Source organism: Ischnura elegans, chromosome 6 (genome assembly GCF_921293095.1).
Source record: "Ischnura elegans chromosome 6, ioIscEleg1.1, whole genome shotgun sequence".
In the NCBI taxonomy this organism is placed as follows: Eukaryota; Metazoa; Arthropoda; class Insecta; order Odonata; family Coenagrionidae; genus Ischnura; species Ischnura elegans.
In genome coordinates this window covers 49,165,104-49,184,973 of record NC_060251.1, presented here as the reverse complement: position 1 = coordinate 49,184,973, position 19,870 = coordinate 49,165,104, and the positions used below count along the sequence as shown (strand labels likewise).

The 19,870-nt window shown below is 37.0% G+C and overlaps 1 protein-coding gene across 4 annotated transcripts in view; it reads left to right on the top strand.

Moving 5' to 3' along the window:
• Nucleotides 1–19,870, top strand: part of LOC124160623 — a 151,322-nt gene that overhangs the window by 103,948 nt on the left and 27,504 nt on the right. For 3 of the 4 annotated variants that reach the window (XM_046536521.1, XM_046536519.1, XM_046536523.1), the window contains 8 exons: nucleotides 5,388–5,651; nucleotides 5,738–5,848; nucleotides 8,089–8,273; nucleotides 9,225–9,348; nucleotides 9,791–9,912; nucleotides 18,219–18,342; nucleotides 18,731–18,891; nucleotides 19,044–19,086. In XM_046536521.1, the coding sequence (XP_046392477.1) occupies nucleotides 5,388–5,651; nucleotides 5,738–5,848; nucleotides 8,089–8,273; nucleotides 9,225–9,348; nucleotides 9,791–9,912; nucleotides 18,219–18,342; nucleotides 18,731–18,891; nucleotides 19,044–19,086 (1,134 nt within the window). Of the gene's footprint in view, nucleotides 1–4,864; nucleotides 5,103–5,387; nucleotides 5,652–5,737; nucleotides 5,849–8,088; nucleotides 8,274–9,224; nucleotides 9,349–9,790; nucleotides 9,913–18,218; nucleotides 18,343–18,730; nucleotides 18,892–19,043; nucleotides 19,087–19,870 lie in introns of those variants that run through there. The other variant, XM_046536522.1, reaches the window with a different exon arrangement.

Here is a 19,870-nt window from a genome sequence, read left to right as displayed (position 1 = left end):
CGAAAGCGTATACTCATGTGAAATGTGTATTCTTTTGGCAGTCCGGTAGAGTGTTATGGTGAACTTATTTCCACCTCGAAGCTGTCGATGATACTTTCAACTTAAAAATACCTTGCCTGGAGGGCGAAAGGAAGCTCTGAGGAGGCCAGACTATTAATTTTTCAATTTAGTAGCGATAATATAGACGAACTTCCAACACAATCTACCATCTTGTGACTAAAAACCCCGAAGCCACTTCCTTTTCTGCAGAAAGAATCGGTCAATCGCACTTCGATCAATATAATAAACACAACGTCTTCAGGTGTTCATAAGTTACTTTTGAAATGAAATACTTCCTAAATTAGCATTAAAATGTGCATGTTTTCCAAACAGAGTCTTTAATACATTTTGGGAGCTTTTCTCACGATATATCTGAAACCTTCTCTAAAGGCGAGCTCATCGTCATTGCGATCGGTTGTCACTTTAAAATTCCGTATCGGAAATCCTAGAGGGATGACTTTCGACGATGACCGTGATCACCTGCACTCTCACTATCACTGGAACCCGTGGTGAAAATATCATCCCAATCCAATTTCTATTTGGTTTTAACTGGGGAAAGAGCAACATAGAACTGCACATTCTTTGGGCAACTTTGGGTTTGACTTTCCCTCAAACACACCATTTCCCCTGTGGTGCACATCAGTCCTATCTTTATACGATGGCCTGACAACCTTTAAATGGATCCTTGGTTTATCCTGACAACCAACTAAATGGAAATTGCTGATCCACACATGTCCATTCTTATCTCCATAGTTTCCAAATCAAAGGCCGCGGAACATATGTTCAAAAAAAAAGTTGAGTCACAAGAGGTATATTCCTCTTGTGACTCAACTTTTTTTTTTAAAGCAAGCAACGGCGTAGAATAAAATCAAAGAATGCTGCGATTCATTTTTTGTGACCACCTCTGGATTCCATTCTTTTTCCATCTACAACTTTCTTTATTTTTCGGGGTAAACTATGGGACAAGATAATGTTTAAATATTTTCATTAATTTATAACAAAATATAAGTTCGAAAAATACCCAAAAGCCATTTTATTAATCCGCACTGATGAGTGTAAATTAATGTGGAAGATGAATGCTGTAGACGTAGTAGTTTTCCTTAGGTTGAGTTGCAAAGTTCATGAAGTTGACAAAACGGCTAATTTTTCGGTGCGCGGAGTCATTTATTGCACTGACCGTGTCTACATTTTTCAATTTTTTTGTAATAAAATAAATCAGAATTTAGGATAAAATTTCCTTTAAAATGACGTATAGTTCATTATTATAGCATGTAGTGAAGCCAGGATATAAATTTGCAAAGTACAGCGGCGCATCATTTTGACGCCGACAGTAGAAGAAAACGCTGTCTTCTTGGCTGGCACTCGAATGCATGAGGATCAACGTTGCTCTATATTTTCATATTTCCTCCCTTGATTTTAAACATCATGGAATTTTCTATGTCCTTCCGTAACTGAAATTGAACAAGTGCCTTAATAATTTGAGTCCATCGTAACCATCGAGAAACACCTATCTCGATTTTTGTTCGGAAGTTGAGTTTTTATTCTACGGCGGCCGAATAGGGTGGTTTCCTATTATTTTTTTATTGCCTAAATCGAAAGATTATTACTCCTGGAGTACGTATTTCGCGCTTTTAGATTTTTAAATGACGATATCTATTTTTCGCGATTAAATGAAAAGTGAAAAATTTCAAGCGCGCAAAAACGCGACGCGTAAGTAGGAAAGTCCGTGCGCCGCATTTCTGGTTCCCCCTCTCTCCTTGTGAAGTGACCTTGATCGAGGCTCTGAGCGCTGATAGGACGCAGGATGCTAGCGGATAGCTGAGTACCTTCCTGTCTGGTAGCGCATGGCTTAAAAAAGGTTTATCAATACCTTATCAAGCGAAGAAAACTTTCCGACCTTAGCCAGTTTTAATAGGTGATTATTGAGACATGTTTCCCTGAGCTCTGTGCCTCATGCATGCATTGGTAACCTCAGACGATGTATAACTCCTATCCTCTCGTGTAGAAACTAGGTCCCTGTGACGTCACGCGGAGCGGAATCGCATGGGCGCCAATCTGGCCTTTTTCAAATGAGGATAAAATTTGACCCTTGCCATTCGTCTAAAACGGTATTTCAAAAACCAAATAATTTGTGTATTATGAATACACTAATGGTGGGCAACGAATCGCAATCAATGCCTATCGTTTTCTTTGATGAAGGAAACTACCCTATTATCGAAAAATCTCAGTTTCAAGTTATTCAGTCAATGAAATATGGAAATATTATTTATATTAAAGTTATCTTCGCTCACATAGCACACGGGTTTATCATTCCGTTTATTATACTCTTATTTTTCCGTAACGCTCATCCCGACAGACGGCATGCATCGAGGCTTTTCTTCTAATTTCCTCCGTGGGAATGCAGACGAAAATTTTTTTCTGGGGTGTTATTGCACAGAGGAATAATGCACCACTTGTAATTTTTCCTTATTTCACCCATGTTCTCCTTAAAACGCAACGTGGATCTTCCAAACCTGCAGTTACTGGGCTTGGATCTTGGACTCGTACTGAACTATGACGTCACAGCCAAAGATTAGTGGGGGCGGTATTTTTTAGCCCGCGAAACTCGGGCGACTTTTGGGAGTCATTTTCTAGGGTATAAACTGAATTTTAAGCGGAAAAAAGTATATTGCTGTCCTAAGTGTTTACTGTAGTATATCAGCATACTGTTTATAAAAAGTATGCAATTTCCCTATTTGTATATATTGTCATCACGACATACCTCGGAAATTTGAATAGAAGTGTTGGCTGCGAAAAATTACCAAAAATCGTTCGGATGTAATTATTACTACAGTGAGAAATACAAAAATTTCATAGTAATTTCGTGTGTAACTTTCATTCTGTTTATCATACCGCAGACAAGAGGACATACATCCGGATAGGTCCCGCCATAAAATGTATACCTAAAGTTACTAACGATATCCTTGGGAAAGCTAAAATCGGACTAAATAAGATAAAATAAAGCTTTCACTACGCCTGTGTCTACTTCTCAGAATTGTTTTAAATACAGAATTTCCTGCAATCCACATTTACGTTTTTATTTAAATGTGCCGCGCTTGCATGCTGCTCGTGATAACACTCTTCTCTGATGTTCCATGCGGCAACTATTTACTAAAAGGTAGCTTATGGTGGACTTCATGGTATTTAATTCGTCCTGTCTTTATTTTGCTGTCTTGGGGAAGTATTTCAATCTCTTCCATGTCGAATACGTTAAAAAAAAACATTCAGGCGATTCAGACAAGCAAGCTGACAAATGATGGTATTGGAGCGTCTTGAATCTCGCGTAGCCGACGTCCAAATTGAGACGCCTACGGAACAGTGTGTGAGAGTCTGGGAGTTAGTTCCAATTCGGCGGATAGGTGCGCTGTTTTGAGAACAAAGTATGTGTAGGGATTAACGAAGAACGTATGAATGAGGCACTAATTATCATTTGAAATTATTTATTTTTATGGCAGTGAAGGTTGGCATATTAAAGTGATTTTGACTTATTGATATATTTCATATTTTCTTCAAAATTTAAAGTATTTCCAGTCCAATGGTTCTTTCCTAACGGCAAGCCCTCAGCGTCCGTTCCTTTTTTTTTAACGAGATTGTCCAGAAGTGGCTTCGAAAACTTTTTTCTATCACTTAAAGCATTTCCTAATTTTGTCTTGCTTACAAGCAAATTCGTGGTAGAATATATATATGAGATTGCTAAACAAAGAGCTGGAAATGTGGAAACAAAGTTTACCAAAGCATTCCGTAGTTTCTTGTTATAAAAAGCATGATAAAAAATGAGAAACACAGGGTGGGAGAAAAATCCTCGTCCATCCGTGTTGACACTTGAATAGGATTTACATAGAATGGAGATATAGGCAGGGGCGCTACAGCTCTACAAATTCTGGGGGTGGAGGTAAATCTGAAAAAATCGACTTGGCTTGCCAGGGTGGGAGAGTTTCGTTGTCTCCCCATAATAGTTTTCGCGACTTTCGAAGTCTGAGGGGTGCCGCTTAGGATGAAGGCGCAAATATTTTTGCAAATAATTTTGTACGTGTTAATTGAAAAGTGAGCCAAAGCCTCCACTGCGCTCCAATGCTTACCCCCTTCCGGCCTCCACTGCGCCCCTGTCTTCGGGGAATGGGGGCTTCATTACTTTCCTCATGATACTAATATACCATGACTTTCCTAGGCGCCCTGAGGGTAAGCATTTCCAATAAACGGGACTGTGATGCAGCAGCATTTCCGCAATTCATATGAATCTCCCTCGTCGTAAAATATGGCTGATAGAAAACTTTCTCTTTGCCCTCGAACTTCAACGTGAAATAGCAAATAGTATAATTTCCTTTAACTATCCTTTTTACATTTTTTCATTACGTCGCACGAGATGATCATGACCAATCATGACTGTTCAAATAGCACTGCCGTCATTTTTTTGATACTTGTGTACCAGATGAATAACAGATTCTGTATCTCTACCCCATTTTCCCGAATGAAATAACAATTTTCAACCGACAAATACTTATACATATTGTCAAACACACCCTAAACATATGGAAAATTCATAAAATTTGGCGAGAATAGGCCAAAAAATAGCCAAGATTTTTCTCATACTTCGTGATGTTGTAGAAAGAATGTATACCCTCTGTACATGCAAAAAATCATAATTTCCTCGTTTCCGCGTCTTTTGACGGTTAGGGGGGTTAGGGGTATTAAATCATGTTCTCAAAAGAACGCCTCTAGCGTCGACAGAATGCACTACGTGAACTGATGCGGTATTCTCTAAGCGAATGACGGTTTTGTATATGACGTAGGCTACAGTGAACGCGAGGCATTATTCGACGTAGCTGTTGAAGTCATGGGCATTTTTTTGCTTTAATTGTCAATAATACACGTTGTCAGTCTATTAATAGTGTTTTTTCGATTTTTATTTTGTGCTGTGAATCTAAAGACACATCAATTGAAGGGAATTCATATATTTGGAGCTACACATCCATCGTACTCTGCTTTGTGTGGCTTGCTTATTTTCGCAGAGTTCTTTTGAAATGGTAAGTGCCTCACAAAATTGTAAAAATAGTGTCAGGAATCATTGGTTGAGAATAAAATTTGATGAGACGTTTTAGGATTGGTAGGGAACATTTGCATATAGGAACATTGAACTCATTCGTACAATTAGCTCCAAGTCAAGGACGAGGTGACTTCAAGATCTTCGCTGATAGTTGGTTGACATTCCAAAATAGTTGAATGCAACCCACCATTATTTATAAACTGCAGTATTGTCTTGAAATTGGGTGGAGAGTATAAATATGATGGATACTTCTTGTATGTTTTAGGTGGGAGATGAGTCTCTGAGTTCGTCGAGTGAGTCAAGACGGGAACAGTTGGTTGATATGGTGAAAACAGGCATTGAGACAGTTCCGGGTAAGAACAAGGACAAGATGCAAGGTACTGGGAGAGCAGTAGCATCTCACCCAACGACTACGGGCGAGAAGATTCGGGAAGAGAATACCACAGTGTATCGTAGCAGTGACATATTATTAAATATTGCTTGTGACGTTGATAAAAAAAATGTTTTAAGCCGCGAATCGACTTCAGAGGTAATACATGAGGAAATGCTGTACTACGTACTCCATGAGCTTGTGTTGATGGTAAAGGATTTTCATGTTTATTTTTTCCATTACAGCGTCTTGGCATACTTTTAGGTGAAGGATCCAGGGCTTTAATCGTGGGAAACTTCAGATTAGCTGTGAGTAAATTCCAAGAAGTGGCTGAATTAAAGAAGTATTCCAGTCATGTAAGTGTGTATGTTATAGTAGGATATAGATGAACAATTTAAGTATTGTCCCAGGGAGAACACAAAGGTCAAAAAGACGTCTTTAAAACGTCATTTAGATGGTCGAAAAAACGTCTTAATCCCAGGTCAATAATACCTATTTCCTTCCCTCCACCATGATCCAATCACGACGTCTTCTGGTTGGTCATAAAGGCGTATTTTAGACGTCCCTTAGGTGGTCAATAAAACCTCTCGATCCCAGGTCAATAATACCTATTTCCTTCCCTCTACCATTACGTAACCACGATGTCTTCTGGTTGGTCAAAAAGATGTCTTTAAGGTGTTATTTAGATGGTCAAAAAACCTCTCAATCCCGGGCTAACAATACCTTTTTCCTTCCCTCCACCATGGCCCAATCGCGACCTTTTCTTTTTGATCAAAAAGATGACATTTTGGTGTTTAAAATATTTTGAAAAATTCAACTAGAAGACATATTTTCTTCCCTCCACCAAGATTTAAGGAAAACCTCTTAGGTGATGAAAATAGGAGATAAAACATGAGATGAATGAAGTAATTTTTTAATTATATAACCAATAGAAAACTGTTTAGATTTATGTCTGAGAAACAGGAAGTATAAATAAATATAGAAAACTCCCACGTAGCAAAAATTATCGACAAAATGTCTATGTAATATCTAATACGTCTTTTGCTAATACTAGAATATATCTTTAATAACTTGTAGACACCTTCTAAGCATGTTGTAGATATCTTAGCTGTCTCAAAACATCTTCAGCATTATAAATGAATTCATTCATAATAATAAATAAAAGCGAACAAACTATGTATAAATCCACCAATTTATAAATACCAAATTTATATATATACCAAATTTTTTGTGGTACTACTAGTTTCGACGCAGCGGCGTCATCATCAGGTACAAAGGCTACAAAGAAACAAACATCCTTATATATCATGTGGTATCGGGAGGAAGAAGGTAGGTGGAAGGGGTGGCTGGGAAATCTGAGGTGTGTGATTGGGCCTTTGTACCTGATGATGACGCCGCTGCGTCGAAACTAGTAGTACCACAAAAATAAATTGGTGGATTTATACATAGTTTGTTCGCTTTTATTTATTAGAATGAACCTCCACAAAGTTGAGCCTGTTACGATAGAGATTATGAATTCATTCATGTTGATTCAATGTCTTGCAGTATAGTTATTGAAGTATTTTCAATGCAAATTTTGCCAACGTATTTAAACACCTTCATCAGGGCTATGAATAAATATGAGTACATAATTGTGAAACATAAAAGGTTATGACAATATTATTCACGATATTAAAATAAAAACAGAATTATCTTGTACATTAATTAAAAAGAAGAGACTAGAATTTTGATACATACCTGCTATACCATTGAATTGGATTTGTTTATTGATGGTAACTAATCTAATTCAGTACATATTTACGTATCAATTTTGATTAAGTAAATAATTATAAATTTTGCTTAAATAGTTGATGTCTGCCCTGTATTTCTTACAACTATTTTTGTTTTTCAAATGTATATCATTTGTTTAAATAATCTTTTTGTTAAATTAATTACATCATCTAAAATATTGGTATTTTTGAAGTCCAATCAACAGCCATACTTTCATAAAATAGGCATTCTATAGAATTTCTATTATTCTACTCTACTATTCTCTAGACTATATATGTATAGCTATATGTTTAGTAAAGATATTTAGAGAATGAGTTTTCCCAACTTTAAATCGCTTTTATGAACATTTGCCAGAAAAGTTGCCAATGCAATTTGGTGCACGTGCATACTATGACTTCATCTATCCATCCACCTTCAAAGGAAATAGGTATTATTGACCTGGGATTAATACGTTTTTTTGACCATCTAAATATCGTCTTAAAGATGCCTTTTTGACCAAACAGAAGACGTCGTGATGAGGTCGATCATGATCATGGTGAAGGGAAGAAAATAGGTTTTTTGACCTAGGATCGCAAGGTTTTGTCGACCATCTAAATGATATCCTAAAGACATCTTTTTGTCCAACCAGAAGATGTCATGATTAGGTCACGGTGGAGGGAAGGAAATAGGTTTTTTGACTGGGGATCGCAAGGTTTTTTTTGACCATCTAAATGATGTCTTTTTGACCTTGGTGTTCTCCCTGGGATGATTCAGCCTCGGTTTGCCATCTGAATTCCTGACTATGATTCCGTCTGCCATCACTTTGTAACTTATTTTTCTTTTTAAGGTTTTTGATGACAGTTCCAAGTACATATGGTTTCAATACGCCTATTTTATGAGCCTCGTTGAAGTGGACAGCTTCCCGGACCTCATCAATGCCCAAAATTCCCTTTCAGCTTTGAAAGACACTCTTCATGCTGAACTACCAACATATCATTATGCTGCTGCTAAATTGCTTATAAAATTCAACCGGTAAGTAATATTGCATTATGGTCTGGTTACATGATACATCAACACACAGGAGTTTATGTCCAAATGCATGAGCACTAGAATGGACATTAAAATGCACCATGTAACCACCCAATGCATGGACAGAAAAGAGAAGCTGTTCTAATTTGGTTCATACATTAGTTCCGGTCAAATAAATTGTTTGTGCATTTATACATTCACTTGAAAGCAGTGGCACCGACTCCATGGGGCCTGAGGGGGCCCGAGCCCCCCCAAAAGTTCGTTACAGATGTGAGAAAAAAATGTTTCAGGCTTGCCGATCTTCCCCGAAGTGTCCAGATATCGAGATTCGAGTGATCAGGGTTCTAATGTTGATCATATGACTCTTTTAAAATGCTTAAAAACCTAAAATTCACTACTTACAAAATTGAGGTGACCTTGGAGCGAGGCTTTGAGCGCTGATACGATGCAGGCTGCTACCAGGTAGCTGAGTACCCTGCAAGCAGGTAGCGCTTCGCTTAAATAAGGATTATTAATACCCTATCATACGAAGGAAACTTTCCGACCTTAGGCAGTTTTAATAGGTGATTATTAAGAGATGTTTCCCTGAGCTCTGTGCCTCATGCATTCATCAGTAATCTCAGACGATGTAGAACTCCTATCTACTCATATAGAAACTAGGTCCCTGTGACGTCACATGGAGTGGCATCGCATGGGCACCAATCTGGCCTTTTTCAAATGAGGATAAAATTGACCCTTGCCATTCGTCTAAACCGATATTTCTAAAACCAAATAATTTGTATATTATGAATACACTAATGGTGGGTAACGAATCGCAATCAATGCCTTTCGTTTTCTTTGCTGAAGGAAACTACCCTATTGAAATTATGCTGCACGATTTTCATTTATGTTTTTCTTGTAACAATCTTGAGAGTGATAATATATCTTGATAGTTTATTTTTTATCTTCTTTCAGGTTTCAGTTAGCTGAGGAAGAAATTCAGAAAAGTCGTGACGCTATGGTAGGGCATGATTTCAAAACACATTTTTGGCCTTTCACTGAAGAAGTTATAAAGGAAGCCACTCAAGATGGTCTTGAGGTTTGTATCTACTGGTCCAAACCATAATGTAATTTTGGCTGAATTGGTCGAACTTAAATATCTTGGGCAGATCTCTTACGAGGACAATTTGTTCACAAGGGTTCAGGACTAAGTATAGGTTGCACTAATGGTGAACTATCAGGAAGGGTAGGTTGTGGACCATCCAATTGTAGATTGCTTAGGACAAAACACTAAACATTGGAAGACCCCTCCCCGCTCAACTTCCTCCTCCTGCAGGTTGCCATCGAAAGTCCCAGTAAAGAGTGCCTTCTCCATAATTTGTCATGGTATATGATATTCAAACTTAAGCTAAAAATTTTGGATAGTCGCATTTGAATTAAATTTTCATTTTATAAATATGTATGCAAATAGATTATTAATTTTTTTGTAAGGGGTGTTGAAGAAATCTTATAATTAATCTAAATGCTTTCTTCTTTTACAGAAATACCTGGAAGATTTAATTACTAAATGTAAGGGTTATCATGTGCCTGATGCAACATGTAAATTTGAGGGTTGCTTAAGTGCAAGCTCTCATCCATACCCTTCTAGAGACATCTTTCACAGGTAGCATAAAAAAATTGAATTTATTTGTTATGGAAAATTTAACTTGTAGGGTGTAAGAGCCACTCATGAATTTTTATGGCACATGGTGGTATTTTTGTGGAGATAATATTTAAAGGAACTCGTTGAATATGTGAGTCTAGTAATTATAGTCAACAGGGTGTTTTAACTTCCAGAAGATGGATTCTTCCCTCTATATCAGTCATATTTTGTCATTTTAAATGTAAATTACTCATTAATGTCGTAGTATTGAAATTTTTTGAGTTTGTAAAATATACCCTCATCAGAATTAACTTCTATCTCAAATGCAAAAATTTTCCCTCTAAGAAAATACATACGTGAACTTTTCACTTTTGAGGAGCAGGCAAATTTCAATAAGGGTCTATTCTAATACAATACAATTTGAATTTAGTTGAAAAAAAAGAAAAAGAATAATGAAAGTTGAATTATACATTTTCTTAGTGAATCGATTTCAAAATAAGTTATTGCATAAGCCATCAGTTGTATCCTAAGACATACTATGTTCCTCTCTTTACCTCTGCACTTAATTTCTTTAAGGTTTTATTACATAGTCAGTCAGTTGAGGCATGAGAATGATCAGTGTTACCAATGTGGAAACTTAAATTATATTTTTAGGCATAGGTGTTAGATAATATCAATCCTTTACTTTCAATATTGTCCAATTCAATATTTTGTCAAATTCAGCATTTACCTCATATCCGTTAGGTATTACCGTATTTCCCGGCCTATAAGACGTACCGGCGCATAAGACGCACCTGGATTTTTCAGGTTAGAATTTACGAAAAAAACTAAAATACTTGGATAATACAAAGAAGAATTTTAATGATAACATTTTACATAAAAACGGAACTTTAATATTAAAAAATTTTAAAATTATTAATGAGCAAATATATCAGAGTTTATTCATCATAGAACCCCAGAAATTCCTCATCACTGCTGCTAAAATCATTCACGTACATATTTTCTCGGGAGTCGTCACTTTCCTCATACAAAATGTCATCTTCACTTCCATCCAGCGCATTGCTGATTCCACACTTTTTGAAAGACTTTATGATAGTCTCAGTTTTTACTTTCTGCCAGGACTTTTTCACCCACTCACAAACGGTAGAAATTGACGGCCGTTTCATTCTTCCGGTCGGTGTGAAATCGTGAGTTGGTGCCTCAATCCACTTTATCCATTCTTCACGCATAAATCCCTTGAATGGTTTATTGATTGAAACATCCAAAGGCTGCAGTTGAGAAGTCAATCCACCAGGAATCACAGCAAGATGCGTCTTCAGTTCTGTAGCAAGGATTTTTGCGGACTCCATTATATGGGCCTTAAACTGATCGCACACTAACAAAGACGATTTCTTCAGAAGTCCACCTGGACGCCGGGACCACACCCTCTGCAACCACAGTTTCATATCCTCTCCATCCATCCATCCCTTAGGATGAACATGAATATAAATTCCATGTGGAATTATACACTTAGGCAGCGTTTTTCGTTTAAAGATCAACAAAGGAGGGAGTTTTGAACCATCAGCACAACACGCAAGGACAACAGTATAGCGTGTTTTTTCGTTGCCGGAAGTCTTTATCGTAACTGTATTTGCACCTTTAACGTCCACAGTTCTATTTGATGGCACATCAAATGTCAAGGGAACTTCATCCATATTTCCTATCTGTCCTATTTCAAAACACTTCATTTTTCTCAGGTTAAGTACGTATTTATGGAATTCGATAATTTTTCTTTCGTATTCGGGTGGCAGTTTTTGTGCTATTGTGGTTTTAGTACGCATGCACAGACCATTTCTCTTCATAAATCTTTCACACGACGTTGTCCCAGAAAAATCGGCAATAGACATATCTATCGCCAACTTTCTCGCTTCCATTAAAATCATTTTTGTTGAAACAGTGATCCCGTTCTTCCTGTGATTTATTATCCAGGTCTTAACGTGCTCCTCAAGCTTTGGCCATTTCGGAGATCATGAACGTAAAGTTTTCTTACTCTTATTTGCATTCATTAAATCTACCTTCTGCTTCCGCCATTCTCGTATCATCTTCTCGGTTGGAGGTGGGCCGAAACGCCTTGCAGCTGCCCGGTTGCCGTGTTCCGAAGCATATTTCACGACTTCAAGTTTAAACGCAATACTGTACGACAATCTTCTCTCTTTAGATCCCATTAGGTTATTCCAATTTTGACTTTTTATACAGAAATTACCAAGTTTCTGTGCTTAGAAGCACATGTGCAGACTAAATAGAAAGATACGTATTACGCCTGAACTGACTGAACACCGAGCTCATACTTTGTTACCTAAGGTTGAGTGCCGGTGGTGCTGGTAGACTCGTGAGTTTATCGTGAGAGATACAATGTATTAGCATATAGATGACATCTCCTTTAGCTCAATGTATGTAAGTTTTGCAGCAGCACCCATTGCAAGATTAAACTAAACATGCTACATTGCATGCATTTCTGATTTTATCCGGGAATTTTTTTAAAGGAGTTAGACATCGACGTATTAAAACTTTATTTCTAACAACCTGCTCAAAAGAGTGCTATTATCAAAATTTTTAATGAATTGAACTATTTTCAATGCCTGACACACTAAAAAATACTTAATGGTAATTATTTATCCTGTCAAAACGGTTGCTTATTATAGGACGAAGTTATACCCGTGATATCCGTACACCATCGGCGCATAAGACGCAGGCAAATTTTACAGCACATTTAGGAGAAAAAAAAGTGCGTCTTATCGGCCGGGAAATATGGTACTTAATGAAAACATTTAGTGATATCAGATTTAGTTACGGATAATGGTTTTTACCAACTGTGAAATTGCATTTTGGGTCCCATTTGGCTAATGTCCTATTTGGCTTGTGTATTGATAACTGGCCTGGTGACTCTGCGTTTTAGGGTGCATTGAATCAATAAGTTGACATAGTTTATTGGGCTGGAGATGATAGTGTGGGTTGGAGAGAGTTGTTGTTAATGATGTTGTAATGGGTTCGTTATTGTTGAAGGGGGTTGGATAATGTTCAGTTGTGCCATCGCAATTATGTAACTCCACACCTTTTCGTGGATTAATGTCTATCAAAGAAGTGATACAGTTAAGAAGTGATAAGAACTTCGAAAGCTTTTGCTTATCCTACTAATATATGAACAACTAATTGCTAAGCTAATGTGATGAAATATTACATTTTCCCGTTATTATCGTCATTTGTGTTTGTATTTCATTTTTGATTTTTTGCGCCATGTTTAGTAATTGCGTCTGTATTGCATTCGAAATAGTAACGTGTTATAAGTACATGTATATGTTTTGAACGGCATTCAAATTTGGCGGTGTTTAGGTACGTGCGCTGTGAAATTATGATGTTCATTTGTTTGACTAGGAATGTTGTGAAACCGTAATAATGCGTATGGAAACGTTACAACCACTATTGTACATAGGATTTCGTCGGGTATGTTGACATATTGGAATACGGAATGCCATAATTGTTATGTTGATGTATTTTTCACTTTCGTCAAGTATTGCTGTCGTCCCTCGCGACTTAACCTATGTTTTAGGTATTTTCGGTTGTTCCTCGCATGGTACACGTTATTCTTTACGTCTTACAATTTTACGATTTGTTCCTGATTACATCCCGTACTCGCGGCTATCTCGTATTAATTTTCTGTGGTTTTTGAAGTACATGCCCTTTCCAGCATTTGGTAACTACGCTACATTGCGCCTCGATAACGTAGGGTTTTCCATGTGTAGTTTTGCTTATTTTCTTACTCTCGCGTGAGTTATAATTGTTAACAACTCTTGGAACATAGCAGAATAATAAGCTTCGAAATGTTCATGGAATTAACCCGATTCACCGACGACATCTAAAGGGTTCATCTTTTTCTGTTGTTGAAGTCTTTGACATGCTGACTAGTTTGAATTTTGGGCGGCCCTTATTTTTAGCAAGATCTTTGCATGAGTTTTATTTTTTACTTAGTGTACGGTCACCCTGAGAAAAGCTAGTGTTAAGCTTATTGTGGTTTTTCGAAATTAAATTGTTGTGATCTGTCTTGATATTTAAGAAAAAGACAATCCAAGTGAACTGCATCAATGGTAACGGTCACTTTGTAGCACTCCATTCTCCACCATAAATTTATCTTGGAATGAATTATAACCGTACTCAAAAGGCTAAATGATCCCAAAGAAGGAAAGAAAGTGTATCATCATTGATAGTCCTTCGGTACCTAGTGCTGTCCCTTTCAGCTTACTTTTATTGCTTGTATCTGTGCGCACTGCCCAAAAAGCAGTGAGGTATTTGAGGTAAATATTCCCTTGTATTTTGTGAGGTGTTCATTGATGTCTATGGACTATTTTTATTCATATCTGATAATGCAATTGCTTGGGTGACATTTCTCTAAACTTTGTTTTATCAACTTATATACTGAAAGATCTGAGGTTTTCCCGGCGTATGATGATGTTGAAGTTTATTCTGGATTGCCACCGGATAAGGTTCTCCATCTCTGCCGACGTTTCGATGGCCGAGTCGTCCATCGTCATCAGGGCTTGATGATGATGGACGACTCAGCCATCAAAACGTTAAACTTCAACAACTTATATACTCTTCTTATTAACCATAGATGACCCAGTGAACTTAGTGACACCTTCATCTGCCTACCCTGTCGATTTCTGTAACAATAATGCCTGTTCGTTATCTGTTCAGCAGGCTGTTGGCTCCCTGTTCCTTGTTCGAGTGACAACAGTCAGACGATTGTCAGTAGATTGTAAATTGGAACGCATTGTCTGTTTCATGTCTGTGAGAATAGGGTTACTTGTCTGTTCTCTCCCTGTTGCGGCATTCTCTGTTTCTTGTTGGACCACAGCTAGTGAACAGATGGGGGACTGAGTGCTGTTAGTTTGCTGCCTGTTAATTAGACTATTAGATCCCTGTTTGCTGGCCAAGTGACTACAGGCAGGTGACTTTTGGTAGAATGTAAATTGGAACACATGGTCTGTTTCATGTCTGTGTGATGGTTACTTGCCTGTTCTCTCCCTAGCAGCATACGTTGTCCCCTACCTGTTCACTGTTGTTGATTTGGTACTAGACAAGAAGTAATTTATGTAAACATAGAATTCAAAGTTGAAATTCATTTGAAGGATTGTTAGAAACACTTATTGTGCTTTTCTACATCTTCCATCTGTCATAACAATCTTGAATAGATATCGAAAAGCAAGCTTTGTCATCAATGACAGAGATATTTCATCAAAGAAATACTTCCTTAAATGAATATTATTCTGGTTCTGCAATATGCTAATGTAATATGTGTGTTTCAAAAGAGAAATATGCCATTAATGTTTGTACATGAGCATGATGATTTCACTTCACTCAAACAAACCTACTCAGAATATAGTCCTCTGACAATGTTTGTAGGATCTTATTGGTGACTTAACACACGCACACATAATACATGTTAAATACAAATACTACTAATTACTCAAAAACTGGATACACAGTAAATTATTAAATGAATGCATTAAAGCCCAAATATCACGTAAAGACTTTCACTCTCACTGAATAGATGTATGAATGACTTAATTCAATGCTGTGGGGATTATGCAGAGGTTAAATAATACTCAAATAAAGACATGTTTTCTCCACAACCAACAACTTAACCACAGTACAGTACACCATGTGCTTGGAAACATGTGTGGATAACGGTATCGGCATTGTTTTTTACATTTGCTATCCTCTGTAGGTAGATGGCAGCACCGTGCCCACGATCTTTCCCATCCTGTTAAGAACCTGTTCACTGTTTTCTGTTCGTGCCATGTAGTGTGAAACGGACAATCAACCGGCTCCTGCCTGTTGAGTGCCTGTTCACTGTTGTCTGTTAGTTCCCTGTCCAGTGAAACATACAAACAACCGTCCCCTGCATGTAATATGCGAAGTAAAGTATTTAACATGCATAAGCCGTGATAGCTGTTTTAATTTGCATGCTCACTTCATTAGCCGTCATCTGTGGTTGGTGATAACCGTGATAATGAATTCAATCACATATAATTTCTGTTTAAGCAGATAGTATTTTGTTTTAATTCAATTAAGCATCCTCATACTCTATTAAATTGAGATTGTTCATTGGCTGTTCATGTTCTGTTCACTAAATCTACAGCTGGCTATAAACTGACAGCGAACAGGCTATATTGTTACAGAAATCGATAGGGTGTTGAGTGCCTATTCACTGTTGTCTGTTCGTTCTTAGTTTAGAGCACAGGCAGATTCAGATTCAAATTTGGGGGGGTTCATGATCTGGGAAGAGAGGGGTATTCTCCTGTGTGAACTTTTTTAAAATTCTCATTTTGTATGCATTTTTGAGCGTAATATTTCATTTTTATTCTTAACAATTGATGTAATTGAACAATTTAAGAAGTTTAAAATAACAATGGAGAAAAATGAATAGGAAGAAAAACTGATTAAACTAATAAAATTTAATATAAAATTATGAGGGGCGGTTACAACCCCTGTGATCCCCTCCTAAATCTGCCACTGATTGGGAGAAACCAACATCCAACCAGTCCCTGCCTGGTGTTTTTGTGTTGTTTTTGAATCTGTTCGTTCCTGTGCGGTGAAACATACAAACTACTGGCCCCTGTATGTTGACTGCCTATTCAATGTTTTCTGTTCATTCCCTGCACGGTGAAACATAAAACAACCCACCCCTGCCTGTAAAGAGTTTGTTCACTATTGTTCCCGAAAAGCTGTTCCGTGTCTGACAGGCGCTTGTTGCCTGCCTGTTAAGGAACAAGCTGCAAACAGAGTACTAATTGTTGAAAGGCTGTTATTAAGTTCCCATTTGTGTGTGGCCCGAGATTTTTCATGGGCTGTTCGTACTCTGTTCACTAAATCTTCAACAGGTTATCAATAGGCTTCAAACGGACAAGAAACAGGCATTATTGTTACAGAAATAGACAGGATATTTATACAAAAAATATCTTGTTTAATGAAAAGAGTATCGTGTGGACAAGGTTCTATTTTAACCAATATCTGTTAATAAGTATGGATTTTAATAGTTTAGAGGCTTGTGTGCCTATCATTTTCCATTGCCTTGTCTCATAAAAATTCCTTTCCTATTAAGTGTAAGTATGTAGTTCTCTTTCATTATTTCAAATTTTCTTGTCTTCAAGATAGAATTTTCATGTAAAAGGATCATATTAAGTAGGTAGATACATCCTTCAGTTGTATCGTCATCACTTAATTCATTTTTCTTTTTGTTCTCAATGTTTATCTAATTATCACCTCATTTTATTTATTAGAAGCTATGAGGCTGAAATAATTAGTTGATTGTATTGTCTGCTATTTAAATACACACTCGATTGACTTACATTCTTTATGTATCAACAATTCTTCATGAGCTTAACCCTTTCGTGCCGGACCTTCATTGAGGGAAATTCTTCCTCATTATGAGTCTCTTGAAAATTTTCTTTTCTCCCCTGTACGAAGGTTTTTTCGCATCGACAGAAGGCAGTGGTTCCCTCCCTAACCATTTTTGGACCCAACTCAGCGGGGCAACAATCCCTTTCCTCTGCCTCTTTCCCAGACCCTCTGAGGATTAAAGGCCCCTTCCCAGCGCGAGTTCGCGGTGAACTGGCTAAAATATTAATGTTAAATGTGAGCAAATATTTGTTGTTTGCATAGATATTTTTACATTCAAAATGAATTTTGTGTTTTTTTAAGGAGCGTGCAGAAATTTTAAATGAAGTTCTAACGTTGATATAGACGGATTTAGTATATTTACTAGTTGTTCTATAACTCCGTTGATATTAGAATTTCGTTTGAAATTTCCATGTGGTTTCCAGTTTCAGCAAAAAAAGATGAATTCATTTCTAGCTTTGGATTTCAAAAGTAAGCAACAAATATTTTTTGGAAAAAACACTGGAAATAGCAGTAGTTAACCGCGTGGAGAGGATAGGAAATGGTTGATCTGAGCGGCCGAAGAATGGTCTGGGCTAGCGCTAAGGCAGATCTTGAAGGGTGACCGCGTCCATGGGTCTATTGTGTCCGCCACGGTCTCTTTTTTGTACCTGTGCCGCACATTCGTTGGTTAGGGTAGGAAAATTCACGCCACACAGGTGCGGCATTCGGCGCGAAAGGGTTAATTTGTAATCTGATAAAAAAAGCAACCTAAAAACACTTTTTTTTCTTAATTGTAAAAAACCACTTCTCTTGATATTCTGAAATGAGACTGCATTTCGTGTAGCATTTCATTATTAATATATCTTTCAAGTTAGGCTTTGATTACTTCATATCTCAGGTTTATTTTTCAGTGATCCCGACTTCAAAGGATATGTAGTACTTACCTGCCAGGAAGGTTGTAAAGTGCATTACCACCCTCAGTGTTGGAAAAATATAAAGGAAACCTTTACTAATTTAGACAAGTTATCAGATAAGGTTGGTGATTCTGGTTTATAATGAAGTTTTGATAGATTCTTTGCAAATGGCTAATCTTCAAAGTAATATTAGGCTTAAATTGTGTCCTTGTTAAAAAAAATGGATTATTCCTTCATTTGAAATTAATGTGTTATTTTTAAGTGGAGAAATTTTGAGCAATATCTAATTTAGTCAAGAAAAGTGTCTACTACATCGTGCCGTACAACTTACATGATATTGAGATGACTAGTTCTTGTTGTTAGTTACTTTTTCATATCCATAGTGTGGAATAATCCAGAGATGGAATTTTGTTTAAATGCTTTGACTTATGCTCCTTCATACATCATGTTTTTGGAAATTACTGTTATTATATATGTACATTACTATTATTTATTCTTATCCATTCTAGGAATGCGTCGGTAAGCCATGCTTAACACCAGACTGCAAAAATAGTGACGGTGGACCATCTATCCTACAAAAAATAGAAATTTTTGGTTCTGATGGCCACATCAAGAGTACATGTGTTGTAGACCTTGGAGCTGAAATCCGCCAAAAGGAAATTGCTTTGAAGTAGGTGCTATTCAATGGTGAACCAAATATTTTTGGTTACTGTTTTATATCTACCGATTTTCTGCTATATTTTGTATTTTGATTGGTTTCATTCTTAATTATGACTTCATTCTATGTACCCTCCTAAATATGGGTTTTGTTCCTTTTTTCAGGAAAAGGCAAAGGCAAATCTCCGATGAGCTTAAAAATGAAAAGGTGGGTCATTGTTTTGTACAAAATTTAAATGCGTTAGAATGTGTTGAAATGGGTACTGCTTGTGGCAAGGTCTTGGCCATTATGAGGATGTATAGAGGCCCTGTAAATGTCTTCCTGATGCTGTATTGTCAAAGACTGGTATTATGGAACCGTCATATATTTATGGTGTTTGTTATTTGAAGTTTTTTTGCTGGAGGTGAACTAAATGAGAATAATTGTAGTTGGTGCGGCCTGGATGCAATACATGTGTTATAGTAGTTAATGTAATTGTATAACGTGTGCGTCATTATATCACACAGCTTCTAATGTATTTTGTTATTATTTCCCGATAGATGTATTCAAATGATTTTGCAACGTTTCTTTCCTCTTTGTCCTCACAAATACGATATACACACACATTTCCAGCAAAATTTATAAATACTTTGGCAAATGCAACGGGAACAATGACGCACGCACCCACTCTCCACAATTTTCACAACCATACTGCCCATTCTCTGTCCCGCGCCTTCTACAACAATTAATCCATTAAAGTTTTGCTGTTCATAATCACCTGACTCACTGTTTTTCTCCCATCGTCAACATTAATTGTCACAATGTACATATATATCAAAAATTAAAGCTCGGTTGCAGTCTTCTCATTTAGTATTTCTATCTCAAATTATTCAGATAATAATGAAAAGTGAAAGGTCACCGAGTTGTTTAGAAAATTAACTGTTTTAGAAATGTAAAAGTGATTTAATTTATTTTAGTGCAAGAGTGTGGAAAATAGTCAGTATTCCTATAA